The sequence below is a fragment of the Primulina huaijiensis genome, chromosome 8, assembly GCF_012295235.1.
Source record: "Primulina huaijiensis isolate GDHJ02 chromosome 8, ASM1229523v2, whole genome shotgun sequence".
In the NCBI taxonomy this organism is placed as follows: Eukaryota; Viridiplantae; Streptophyta; class Magnoliopsida; order Lamiales; family Gesneriaceae; genus Primulina; species Primulina huaijiensis.
In genome coordinates, this window is record NC_133313.1 from 9231516 (window position 1) to 9243467 (window position 11952).

At 31.8% G+C, this 11952-nt stretch overlaps 1 protein-coding gene and 1 non-coding gene across 2 annotated transcripts; one reads left to right on the forward strand and one right to left on the reverse strand.

Annotated features, from left to right (window-relative positions):
• The first annotated feature begins 1055 nt into the window (after nt 1-1055).
• LOC140983668 (small nucleolar RNA R71) lies at nt 1056-1166 on the forward strand. The gene has a single exon (XR_012176462.1). It is a non-coding gene; the product is annotated as a small nucleolar RNA R71 (small nucleolar RNA).
• A 6706-nt stretch (nt 1167-7872) lies between these two features.
• Nucleotides 7873-11465, reverse strand: LOC140983179 ((S)-coclaurine N-methyltransferase-like). Its single transcript, XM_073450109.1, has 8 exons — nt 11119-11465; nt 10571-10679; nt 10106-10330; nt 9669-9768; nt 9470-9580; nt 9303-9386; nt 8367-8425; nt 7873-8070 (listed from the first exon to the last, which is right to left on the reverse strand). The coding sequence occupies exons 1-8, from the start codon at nt 11336-11338 to the stop codon at nt 7878-7880; spliced, it is 1101 nt and encodes a 366-aa protein (XP_073306210.1). The 5' UTR covers nt 11339-11465; the 3' UTR covers nt 7873-7877.
• Between the last annotated feature and the right edge of the window lie 487 nt (nt 11466-11952).

The window sequence follows — 11952 nt, forward strand, 5'->3', positions numbered from 1 at the left end:
TGTTTAAAAACTTCATAGATATCAGAATCATTTTTTTGTTTTTTATGATTTGTTAATGCATGAGGAAATGGTGGAGGTTTATTTAATTCATTTACTATTTCAGATGATTTATCATTCAACATATTATTTTTAGAATTTAAGGTATCATCATTCTCAAAAGTATCATGATTATCATCCTTACTCTTTGATTTTAAATGATCCTTGTTTTCATTACTATATAGATCATTAACTATTTTACCACTTCTAAGGGTAATAACATATTTTATTTGATCAATTTTTTCATTTTTTAATTCTTGATTTTGATTTTTAGGATTAGGTTGAGGTTGAGATGGAAATTTTCCTTTTTCATGAATATTAAGTGCAGATGCAAATTTTGCAAGAGTTTCTTTTAAATCAGTCATAGATTGACTGTTTTGAATATTGATAGATTCTTTCTTTTAGATAAATGCACGAATTACATCTTCAAAGTTTTTTCTTGGAGGTGTAACATAAGGAATATAACCTTGATGATTTTGGTTATTTTGAAAATATTGTTGTGAGGATTGTGCATTATTATCATTCCTCCAACTAAAATTAGGATGATTTTTCCATCCAGGATTATATGATGTTGAAAAAGGATCTAGTATTGTTAACATAATTTGCTTGTTCATGGAGATATTCTCAGGTAATGTTGGACAATCTTTTGTAGCATGATCATGTGTATCACATATATGACAAATAATTTCTTGAATGCTTTTTAATTGACCACTCTTTTTCATTTCTAATGACTCGATTTTTCTTGTTAAAGATGCAAGTTTAGCTTGATTATCTATATCATCTTTAAGATTATAGATACCACCCTCATTTGTTGAATTATTGATTTTAGTTGTTGGTGGTTCAATTCTATTGTGCCTATATTATCCCAATTTTGAACATTTTCTGCTAATGAATCCAAATACTCCATAGCTTCATTTGGGTTTTTATCTTCAAAAGTTCCATTACACATGAATTTTATCATTTGCCTATCTTTAGGTATTAGACCTTCATAAAAGTGACAAACTATTCTCCATGTTTCAAAACCATGATGTGGGCATGTATTAAGTAATTCTTTATATCTATCCCAACATTGATAAAATGTTTCTCTTTGTTTTCGAGAAAAAGTAGTAATTTGTTTTTTAAAAGAGTTTGTTCTATGGGAAGTAAAAAACTTTTTGAGAAATTGTTGTTGCATTTCTTCCCATGATCTTATTGAACTTGATCTCAAATTTTGTAGCCATGTTTTAGCTTTATCTTTTAAAGAAAAAGAGAAAAGCTTTAATCGAACTATATCCATGCTACAATTTTGATCATTATAAGTGTTACAAACTTCCTCAAATTCTCTTAGATGTAAATATGGATTTTTAGAATCTAAGCCATGAAAATTTGGTAAAAGTTGAATATTTTGAGGTTTAAAGTTGAAATTAGATTCATCAGGACGAAAAACTAAACAAGATGGGGCACTAGTTCTAATAGGGTTCATATGGTGCCTAAGTTTTCTTAATTGATCATGTTCTTTATTATTATTATTATTATTATTATTATTATTATTATTATTATTATTATTATTATTGTTATTATTATTATTATTATTATTGTTATTATTTTTATCATTATCTTGATTATTTGAATTATCATCCATGTTTAAATTATTTTCAGATACTCGAATAAGTCTACCACTTTTTTTTCGACTCCAAATACTCATACAAAAAAAAAAAATACAATACTTATAAATAAAACATAATTAACAAATATAAACTTAATTTATACCTCCCCGGCAACGGCGCCAAAAACTTGCTACTACTTAAATTATAATTCACCCAAGTGTAGGTTGTCTGCAAGTAATATATTTCGTAAGTACGAGATCGATCCACAGAGAGGTTATTTTAAGTTTAAATTTATTAATTTATAGATTACCAAATGCAAGAACGAAGTTTACAAATTATAAATTTTGTCAAGGCTCGAGGATTTATTCTTGGTTTATGCAATATTGTTTAACTAAAAGTAAAACAAAGGAAACCACCATAAATAATGGTTCAAAGAAAATTAAATATTTAAACACACACCTAATATAATATAGTTCCCAATATAGAAAATACCGAATTCACCGATATTTTATATATGGTACCTATGATTATATATATATAACTATATAAATATATAACTACATAAAATAAATGTTAAATTAAATCATTATATTTCATTTAGAACAACCGGCAGAGCCACGCTATTGCCTAAATGAAATATATGATTTAATAAGTTAGTTGCGGGAAAGTAAAAGTTAGATGCGGAAAGTAAAAGTTAGTTGCGATAAAGTAAATGTTAGATGCGGAAAGTAAAAGTTAGTTACGACAAAGTAAATGTTAGATTGTTAGATATTAGTATTAAATCATAATATTTAATTTAGAACAACCGGCAGAACCACGCTATCGTCTAAATAAAATATATGCTATAATTATATAAATATATATATATATATATGTATAATATAACAATAATAATTGATGAAATATTTATTTTATTAAAATTAAACAACAAATCAATATAACCACTTCAATGGTATCAAGCATTTGATATAAATTGATATCAACAAATAATTCATTTTTATACCTACAATAAAAAGAAATTAGCAAAATGAAAAGAAATAAAGAAAGAATATACAAAATGTAAACAATCTTATTTCACCAAGAATTCATCCTCTTCACCTTGACATAATAGATTTACCTTTCCATGAACTTACTTTTGATCAACACTAAAAACATCACTCGTAATTTGGAAAATAAAAAATATATTGGAACTTAGAACTTTTATACACACTCACACTATATTTTACAATGAGATAGAATGATTCTCAAACTAGCACAAGGCCTCTATTTATAAGCCAAATGAGAGAAAGGGTCAAAAATTTTATTAATGTCATGTAGTTGTAATAGTGGTCTTTGTCTCCTCCAACTTCAATTCCATTCCCTTCTTTCAATGCTTTGTTCCACGACTTTAATCACCGAATTTGACTTTGCTCAAAACAGCAAACATGAGGGAAATTGTCTGTAGATGAATTTGGCCACTTGGTTCACCTCATTTGGTTAAATATTGAAATAGTTATGATTTTTTTACTATATGCTGGTTATGGTGAAAGTAAATTTGTCCTCCTTTTGATATTTTCATAATTTGATCATCTTAACCAACTTTTTAGGCAATCATGTCTTCTGCAAAGTTGTAGATAATTTTTCAAGGATTCCAAAAATGTTTGAATCACCTCCATTTGAATTTTCTTGCTTGAGTTATCATTATTTTACAAACTCGTAGAAAAACTGAAGATAAAACATATTTAGTAAGACATTTAAATATAAACACACAATACTAAAATAACATAATTTTATAATTTTAATGAAACTTAAATTTTAAAATATAGGTTTTATCATATAATAAATTATTAATTTTAAGTTTCATCACTTACATATCATCATATCATGTCGATGGAAATACGACCGTCGGGCTCCATCTGGAGCCTTTTCCCTCACGATATCTCCAACCATATTATCGTATCATCGTATTAATCAGTGTCACTTCAACTCCTTCAAATTTTCATATTTTCATCACTTATAAAAATTCATGCACATATAAATCATTTTTATTTTAAACCAAGCATGCAACATGCCTTTTAATATTAACTTTTCATTATATAATATCATAAACATGTAAAATAAATATTTTAACATATATTACAGCATTCAGGGTACTGTCAGGACGTCTAACCATTTTTAGGTGTAAAATGACCGTTTTACCCCTAGACGCATACTTTTCCATAATTATCCTTAGACCTCGAAACGACGTCCCAAATCATTCCAAACTTAACATATAACCTTAAAACACTTCTATAAATATTCCTTAGGCTTAAAACTTAGCTTTTCGGTAGATTCCTCAATTCGTTTTTAAACTTAGACGTACATCCCGATTTTGACTCGTATTGACTCGAAACTTAACCAAAACTTACCAAACTTGAACCAAAGCTTACTAACACATAAATAAACCTTTTTCAACCCAAGCTAAGCTGATTGAGACCGTCGAAGACACCCCTATCAGCTACTGAATTTTCTGCATGCATGGTTCGAGCCCTAGCACATGTTGTCCTCCAACTTTCGACCCTAGCCCTTATCCCCCAATACCAAACCCTAGGCCACCCTCTCAAGACCCTAACCAAACACTAGGCAACCTTCTGGACTGAACTTAACCAGCATGGAAGCCGCAGCTTCAACAGCGCACCCTTCCAAGCTTGCGCGGCCTCATCATCGTGAGATCACCCTAGGCACCACACCTAGCATTGTGCAGCCTACCAAGGATCATGGATCAGCCCTCTTTAGGCCCCTAGACAAGCCCTAACCGAAACTAGCAGCCGCTTGCATCTAGGAAGAAGAAACCGAAAACCTAGCTTCCCTCGAACTCCAAAACGTGCAGCCCTCTCCTAGCTTGTGTCCAGCCCTTGCACAGCCCATCAAGGACCATCCTCCCGCCCCTTTTGGTCTCCTAGACACACCCTAACAACAACTAGTAACCTTGGCCCTCGAAGAGTCCTAGTGGTAGACCCCTTAGCCACTTGGACTCTTATTTTCGTGCAAGCTAGAAACCCTCCGTGTCCAGCCCTTGTGCAACCGTATCTAGCCTCCTAAACCCTCTGAAATTCATCTCTTTTTATTGTCGTAGCATGGCAGCCCTTTTACGCACCATTAACAAGAGTTTTGGATCATTAAAACATGAGTTTTTGGCCATGGCATGTTAAAAAACGAAAATAAAAGATGCGTATCTTGCGAACGAAAACAATTCCTTGACGCGAGAGACGTTGACAAAGAGACGGGGAGGGAGCTTTGCTGAATTTTTCCCTGCCCAATTCACGTGAAAGTACTGGTGTGTGATGTGTGTGGCCGTGTGATGGCTGATGAAGAGTCCTAGTATTTTTCCTTGTGGTGTGCGTTAGTGTTGTGTAATAGAAATAAGGTTTTGAAGGCCTTTAATTTGATATATATACTTGTGTAGCAAGCTAGGCCCATTTATCATGGTATACTAGGTCCATTAGGCCCATAAAGTAATAACTAAAATATTTTGTTAACGGACGTTTGTAAAAATATCAGCCGAGTTCTCAAAAAGTCCCTTTTTTTCTCGAAAATCGAATACCCTTTATAAATATGTTTCAGCGTAAAAAAACACCCCAAAACACTTCCTTTTCGAAAATACCATATAACATATACCATATTTTAAATAATAAAAAAATAATTATTTAATAAAAATATTTCCCTTTCTGTGGTCCCAGGTCTCCGTTCATCGATCGCATCTCGAATAACCTTTAAAATACATTTTTATGCATTCTAATTTAAAATCATATTTTAAACATATAAACATGTCTACCATAATTATTAGATGCAATTAAAAAAATTTAATTAAAATACATAAGAAATTTGATAATCTTGCATGCATGTGGTTCACATGGACCTTCAAATTTTTGAGATGTTGCAGAAACATTATATAAACTGTTCACGCATACAATGAATTACAAAAAATTCCTAGCACTTATTGATCTTCAATGATAAGATACAATACATTGTAAATTGTGCCTTATATATGAACAATTTTGCTTTAACTTTGTGACTTAGTAAGTGTTCTTAAAACTTGATAATTTTTGTAGCTTGGTAACCACTAATTAACTGATCTGGATCTCTATTTATGGATTCCGAATTGCAACAGCCTCAAACTTCAAAAAAGATCTGTTCTATATAATGAAGTTGTTACATCTTTTGTCTAGGTCATCTTTCCTGACATCCGTGCAAAATGTAATGTGGTCGATTTCAGGCTGTGTCAGCAAGATACAGAAAAACTTATCCACAAATCATTTTAGCCCTCTGGTGTAAAATGATGTCATTAAAAATGAATGATGATAATTGCTAAAATGATAAAAGTGTTAAGGTACATTTCAATTTAGGTTCGAGTCAATTTTGCTTTGACTAATCCAGTTTATGTAAACCAGTTTAGCTTAGTTAGTTCCGTTTGGTTTAGAGTTCTGTTTAGCTTAGCTTAGTTCCGTTTGATTTGGAATTTAGTTTATCTTAGATCATTTTTGTCTTAATTATTTGTTAATACCAAAACATAAAATTTATGTTCTAACAAATAATAATAATAAAAAATATTAAGAGATATAAGATTATCAGACTAGATAATAGACTTAAAACCATGTAAAAAGTTCTCCACTGTAAAGAAATCAATTGAGTCATTTATGATGCTTTTGTAATTTCATAGCACACTTAAATCAAATATCACAACTAGCTTTATATACAATCCAGTTATATTATAAATGTTCACAAATGATAGTGTTTGCAACCTCGAAAAAATATGATTATTAGATTTTTCTGTAACAATTTACAAAAAAAAAAAATTGATAATCATTTTTCAGAGATTGTTTACACTCTGTAGGTTATTCACCGCATAACATGACACAAACAACATTGTTGAGTAGGATTTGCAATGGCCTAGCATTGATATGTTTAAAGGATGATATAGACTGAAGGTTGGGAAATCATGTTCTTTCCATTTTCAGCCATATGAAAGCTTGAAAACACAAAGAAAAAGGTTAGTGGAAGCGCGCCATGGGTTTTTTCCGTCACCGCCCCTCTGATGATAAAGTCAGAAAAAATAAGAAGAGTAATAAATTGCTGAAAGTATATGTAGGAAGGACTAAAAAAATGACTTACCTTTTATAATATCATTCTCAGATATTTTTACCTTCAAATAAATGTTTGGATATATAAAAAATAAAAAATTTAGTTGTATCAAAATAATGTGAAAACAAATTGAAGCAACTAATAATGTTGAATTATATTGAATAAAATAAAAAGTATTTATTAGAATTTAATCTAGATGTATCTATATAAAAAATTAATTTCATAGAGGGTATCCTGTTTACTTTTTTTGAGAAAGAATGTAAAATAGAGAGTAAAGTAAAAATAAAGTGAAGAATTGTTATCCTTCCTATATATTTAGTGACAATGGCATATATATATATATATATATATATATATTGTGTCGATTAAATATTATAGTTTTGTATATATATATATTGTGTCGATTAAATATTATAGTTTTGTATAATATAAAAATATAATGTAATTTCGCATTTTTGGTCAATAGTTTTATCTGGTAAAAATGTAATATATTTAAATTTGGTATCAAATAAAAAATATGGAATTTTTTAAAAATATATAATATTTTATTTATGAAAACGATTGTAGCTTTTGCTCATATTTTAGAAAAATAATATAATGCACAAAATCTTCTAACCGCGCCTTCAGTCTACTATGTTGTGTGTTGGCTGTCGAATTGGTTTTTTAAATTGATCTGCACATTTTTATTTTTATTTTTATTTTTATTTTTATTTTTAAAAATATTACCTCCATTATTTATTCGAATGGTCTCTAAGTAGTCACAGAATGACAATTTCAACCATAATCGAAAATTTATAATAAGGCATAATAAATTTTAAAAATAATAAAGATCATTCTACTTAAATTATTATTCTAGTTAAAAAATAATATTTGAGATTCTTTAACATAATTTCTAAATTACATTAAAAATTACTTTAAATCTATAACAAAATATTTACTTATTATATAAAAAATTAATCTTTGTACACACAATGTGTGCATAGGATTGCTGCTGATATCAAATTAGAGCTCCAGGATGGTCCTCTGAAATGTAAAAATCAACTGAAAATATGGAGGCAACAATTCATACCCATGAACAATAATCGATATCTGCATTACGCTTGAAAAGTCTTGACTAACAGGAAATTCATGCAATTGAGATGATTTAAAATACCTTCACTTTTTCTTGAAAAGGAAGTGTGTGACCATCCATTCTTCTCCATCATTGTAGCCAAATAGTTCTGCAACCGCGATGAAAAATGTTCTCCAGTAGGCCGTCCACTTAACAACTGAATCCTTGCCATAAGTGGATTCTATTATTGGCTTTATGGAAAAAAAATTTTGGTCCATTCTCTTTAACCACTCCTCACTGCAACCAGATACTATTTTATTAGTTTTTACATAGACAAGCCACAGATGCCACAGTTTGACCCGACAAATAAAGAATGATTAAAACCATCAAGATGGCCGGTTTGACTCAGTTTCATAAGCATGCTCATTGCTCTAATGATGTAAAGTATATTGATCATTATAAAAATATCGAACAGGGTGTACCCTGCAGGACCCAAGGAAGCTGGGTTTTGAATTTTACTTGTTATTTTTCTGAATATGAAGTTTTGGGATGCTCCTGGTGCTCATGAATTATTTTACATATTTCGAACTTACCTTGTGCGTGCATAATGCTTTCCATTCACCAGCCATTGATTAACAATAGATACATCATCCTGCATAAGAGACACCATCAAAAAGGACTTAGTAACTCTACACTAGTTGAACTTGCAATTTCAAAACATGATGCATCATTCAGAAATCAGAAGGTTTCAAACAAGCACTTTTAAAATGAAAACAGAAAAAAAGTTGTAGTTTTTTCTGATGAAAAAAGTTCTACAATCCAACACGGCAAGTGTTGCTAGCTCCATTGCAAACCGCTCTTCTGTATTTATGAATTTTATGCTGGAAAGTTGACATAAACTAATATTCGTAGACTTTGTTCCTTCTACAGTGGACACCATAACCGCAACACATATATTTTGTATTTCTATTTAAGCTCTCTGGTTAATAGAAAAAACGCATAAATCTGTGTATTCTCAATAAATTGAATGCCAAAATTATCTAAACCATGGGAAATTATTTCTAAATGAGCTTAGCCTTAAACAATATCTGTAATACTCAAGTCATTCACATATAGCCAGTGACTGATTAAGGAATCCCTCATTCAGGATTTATCAATCTCCTACTTGGCTTATAGGTAAATTTATATCATACATGGCAGGATAACCATAAAAGCTCCACTTACCGACATTACTGAATAATATCAATAACCAATCCAGTCCACCCAATATAAGGTCAAAACAACCTTTGTTACATCCAATGTACACTTATTTGGATCTAACAATGTACACTTATTTGGAGACCAAAAGGGACCAAACATATATGTAGTATTCTTAAAGAACACACAAATTGGTGAAGTTAATTGATTTGAATTACTTCTTAGCAAGACAAATATGATAAATCGAATAAAGATTGGTTGAAATGGCTAACATTACTCTTTGACAGTCCCCATCGATATTAACGAATTGTAATTGGTAGATCACTGATCACCTGAAAATAGAGGAGTAGGTTTGCCGAGGGCATTGTACCTCCGGTAAAGAAGTACCTAGTAATCCAATCATCGTCATTGATGTCCTGCATAGTGAATACATAAAAAAGTGTTTTTCAAATTCAAATATTAAAAAAGAAATGATAATCGTATAACAGACTATCATTACCTCAAAGTGGTAAGCAAATGTTTTATGGCAAAAATAGTGGATAAACAGAAGACTGTCTGAATTCATCCACTTGGAGATCTTCTTAAGAAGATCTTGATAGTTTTTCATATGCTGTTTCAAATGGACAAAAAATTTCATCAGTGGTGCCAAGAATAGGCAAATTCCCGTTTCCTATTATTGAATCATTAAGGGTAAGCACCTCAAACATTTCGATGGAAAATATTCTGTCATAGGAAGCTTCCATATCAAATGTACTGATATCTGCAACTATTATATCGACATTCTGCAGCTGAAGCTCCCTGTGATAGAAAGTGATTGTTGTCAGACTGATCCTGATTTTTGTTTGTGAAATAACATGGACAAAAAAGATCAACGCGTTGAACATCAATCGAAGATATACAACTACACTCTGAGCTTTAAATTTTCTTTTATCTTCCATTCTCTTAATGTCAAACAAAATTTGTTTCCGTCAACGGAAAAAAGGACTTCACACCTTTATCCAGGAATTACCTTCCCTGAGAAACCAAGAAAAGTAGCACATAAAAAAGTAACAAGACTCGGAGCACATCTGGAGATTCAGGTATGCAAATACTAACCATAGGATCTGGATGGTCAAAGAACGAGTAAGGAAAATACCGGCATTTCTCCTCAATATATGCTTTCTGGGTAGTCGAATTGCAAATCCCTGTAACCTGGCAATTGGGATACTTTTGAGCTATGTACAAAGAAAGTGATCCCCAGCCACAGCCAACATCAAGAACAGCGAGACCATCTTTTAGTTGTGACCTCTCAGCGTATAACTCTAGCATTGCCTTCTCGGCATCCTCCAAGCTGCTTGACTTGTCTGGAAAGAAGCAGCAACTGTAGCCAGGAATACTTATCAGCTCGCAGAAGAGAATCATGAATCTCAAAAGCTTTAGCATAGAGCCCATTATAATAATAATACTTTAGACTCTCAATAGCGTAAACTGAATTTGGAGACCTCGTTATTTATTAAAAAAGAAATGTTAATTTATGTTGAGCTGTCTACACTTATATTCTCTAGACCCATACACGATGCAAACGTTATTAAAAGCAAAGTAAGTTGCAGAACATCTTTTCCTGTATTTAAGGTGCTTCCCTAGAACAAGCTTGAAGAAAGATGTCGGAACTTCATAGTGTTGATCCTTTGGCATTTCCGTCTTGATTGCTATAGGCATTTCTCTCAATGCTGAAAGAAGAGATCCATTATTTTGGAGGACATCATACATAATGAGTAAGAATTCATAAACCAAAATAGAGATAATTGATATTAGCTATATCCAGCTGAAGCCCGTATGACATGAAAACTGCACACAATGCTATATAACAATAACAATAAAACTAAAATCTTCATCCTGTGTATCACATCTTGCTAGGGAAAACCCAAATGTAAAAACATAACATCATCAAACTCAGAATCAGAAAGAAATTGCAAATCATGATCAAAACATTCATTAGTGGTTTCAAGCATGAAACTAGTGTTCTTCTCAACACGAGTTTGTACACTTAGACGGAGTTTGTGAGGCAATAAACCCATGAGCACCCAAAAAATTAATTACTTAGGTGGGAGCCAATTGGAACATCAAATTACACAATTAGATGTAAGGACACCAAGTTCAGAGATTTACAATGCGCAAACTCGAGCATGTCGGACAACTGGAGGTAAGCGGAGGTTTTGTATTGGGAGCGGAGGCGGGAGGCGAGCAGGATGCGAGTGAGTAGTCTTACGACGGGGTCCGGAAGTAAATTGCGCTCGAGGGAGGTTAGCATCAGGCGCACCGTTGCTTCATACGGTACCTGCATGAGTAAATATATAATGCCGCCGTTAGCATCCGCCGTCGCCGCCATTGTCTCCTGATTCCTTGGAACGGGACTGGAACTTGTGAAGAAGAATTTGGCACGTCATGCAATTCAGAGCTGCGACGGGTTCAATCTTATTCTAATTTCATTTTGACCCATATAGAACATGAAATCGCCGATTGTCCCTTGCCATATTTAGCAACGTGGTTTCAAATTTTCTTTTAAACAAAGATAACATAATTTATTATAATGCACGAATCGTGCTGAGCTGTGTATGCATGTGGACATTAAACCGTGGAAATTTTTTAGTACACATTTTGTTCAATGATAGGATAGATCAAGTGGGTATTATGTCACAGCATGTATCCAAGGAATCAACTTATAAAAAATTTTATTTTAATAATATTTTATGGTTTATCTAATTGTAGCATTTACTTATATGTATACTAATGCAAGCTGCAAAGAATCTTCAATATACAAAAGGTACCACCAGGTCCACTATACCTTGCAACGTAAGATCATGAAACTCATTAGGATGTGTATCATATATTCTAAAAAAGTTTCTAGTCGAATCAGCCACCTAAAATAAGGATAAAAGTCGTTTGAGCTTGAGACAAAAATATGTGATGTAAATGTCATGTTTCATTGATAAGGGCATAAAG